At 53.0% G+C, this 2,014-nt stretch overlaps 1 protein-coding gene across 1 annotated transcript in view; it reads right to left on the bottom strand.

Moving 5' to 3' along the window:
- LMTK3 (lemur tyrosine kinase 3) overlaps positions 1-2,014 on the bottom strand; it is a 23,131-nt gene that overhangs the window by 6,206 nt on the left and 14,911 nt on the right. Inside the window, exon 13 of the mRNA XM_011946541.1 lies at positions 1,857-2,007. Within this exon, the coding sequence (XP_011801931.1) occupies positions 1,857-2,007 (151 nt within the window). The remainder of the gene's footprint in view (positions 1-1,856; positions 2,008-2,014) is intronic.

Genomic DNA, 2,014 nt, shown 5'->3' with positions numbered 1-2,014 from the left:
TGGGGTTTCACCGTGTTAGCCAGGATGGTCTCGATCTCCTGACCTCGTGATCCGCCCGTCTCGGCCTCCCAAAGTGCTGGGATTACAGGTTTGAGCCACCGCGCCCGGCCTTACCCTCAATTCTAATCCAACCCAGATCCTCTGAGGCATTTTAGCTGCTCATCTCCCAACATTTTCATGCTGCCTGGGCTGTTTCCTGATACAGCTGGTCACAAACTCCCTACAACAATCTCAAGGAAGTGACAGTGTTCGAACACCACAGGCTTTGAGGAAGAAACGTCCTCTGTCCAGCTCACTTCCTGACCCTTGCCCACTGAGCCGCAGGCTCCTCTATGGAGATGGTAACTGTTTCCTCAAGTGTGGCTGTGAGGTTGCCAAAATAAAACAGGACCCAGCCACTTATAACTTTCATACCCATATTTAAGGAAATTGCGCCTCCCAGAGATTCTGCTGGAACTGTATTTCCTATGTCCACATCTAAACAAGGGCTATTTATTTTTACCCTTCATTTATCTTAAATAGTTTCGTCTGTGGCAGAACACTTCCTGCATTCCTACCAAAACTTTTCAAGAAAAGGCGTATCTGTGCCTTCCAGCTCACTAGTCCCATGGTGGTGGAGTTGGGTCAGGGCAGGGTCTGAAGCTCCCTGGGTCCCAGCCCTGGGCAGCTCAGGGCCTGGCACACAGGGGGCCTGGCACACTGGATAGATGCCTTAGCTTATTGGAAAGTTGTTTTTGTCGTTTTGTTGTTGTTGTTGTTTTGTTTTGGAGACAGAGTCTTGCTGTCACCCAGGCTGGAGTGCAGTGATGTGATCTCGGCTCACTGCAACCTCTGACTCCCAGGATCAAGCTATTCTTGTGCCTCAGCCTCCCGAGTAGCTGGGACTACAGGTGCCTGCCACCACGCTGGCTAATTTTTTGTTGTTGTTGTTGAGACAAAGTCTTGCTCTATGGCCCAGGCTGGAGTGCAGTGACGCAATCTTGGCTCAGTGCAAACTCCGCCTCCCGAGTTCAAGCGATTCTCCTGCCTCAGCCTCCCGAGTAGCTGGGATTACAGGCGCCTACCACAAAGCCTGGCTAATTTTTGTATTTTTAATAGAGATGAGGTTTTGCCATGTTGTCCAGGCTGGTCCTGAACTCCTGACCTCAGGTGATCCGCCCACCTTGGCCTCCCAAAGTGCTGGGATTACAGGCATGAGCCACTGAGCCCAGCCAGCTTATTAAGTTTAAATCAGCACATGCTGGCAGCCTGGGGGCCTTGAGCCATCCACAGACAGGCTTCCTTTGAATTGGCTACAACCGTAAAAACAAAACTAAACAAAAACCAAAGCTCTAGTTCAAAAGGGAAAAGTAGCAGATTCGCCAACACCAGGTACACATTCCTGAGAAGTGGCTGCCCCGTCTACACAGGGCATTTCTTCTGAAGCCCCACTCTGCCTCCCCAGCATGCTTCATCCATTTCCCTATGTTGTCTGGCCCCTGTGGGCATGAGTTTGAGACCCCTGGTCTAAGTGAACTGCAATAATAAAAGCAGGTGCTTACTGAATCCCCAGCTCTGATTAAGTGCTTTGGACGTCCTAATTCATTTAACCTTCACAGCAACCCTATGAGGTAGGTTCTAACCCTGCCATGCGTTTTTGGCAGATGGGTAAACTGAGGCACCATGCAGCAAGGGCATTTGCCCAAGGCCAAAGAGCTAGAATGAGGACCGAGCCAGGATGTGAGCCCAGGTAGTGCAGGCTTCAGGGCCTGCATTCATCACTGCCAGCCCGACCCGACATCTTTACCCACACTCACCCTCCGCAGCCTCGGAAACAGCCGGACCTCAGCCCCGACTGTGCCTCGCAGCCTCCTCACCTTTGATCTGCTCGCTGTTCCCCTGAGGGGGTCCCAAGTCCAAGAATAGTCGTGGCATCTCGGGGCCCTTCCTCTCGGGCTTGGGGGGGTCCCCGTCTCCGCTGGGTGCCGTGTCTCCGCCGGCCCTGCTGTCGGGGGCCCCGGGCTCTCCCTCGGGC

The sequence above is a fragment of the Colobus angolensis genome, unplaced genomic scaffold (assembly GCF_000951035.1).
Source record: "Colobus angolensis palliatus isolate OR3802 unplaced genomic scaffold, Cang.pa_1.0 Scaffold25, whole genome shotgun sequence".
NCBI lineage: Eukaryota > Metazoa > Chordata > Mammalia > Primates > Cercopithecidae > Colobus > Colobus angolensis.
The sequence above is the reverse complement of the archived record's forward strand: the minus strand, read 5'-3'. Positions and strand labels throughout refer to the sequence as shown.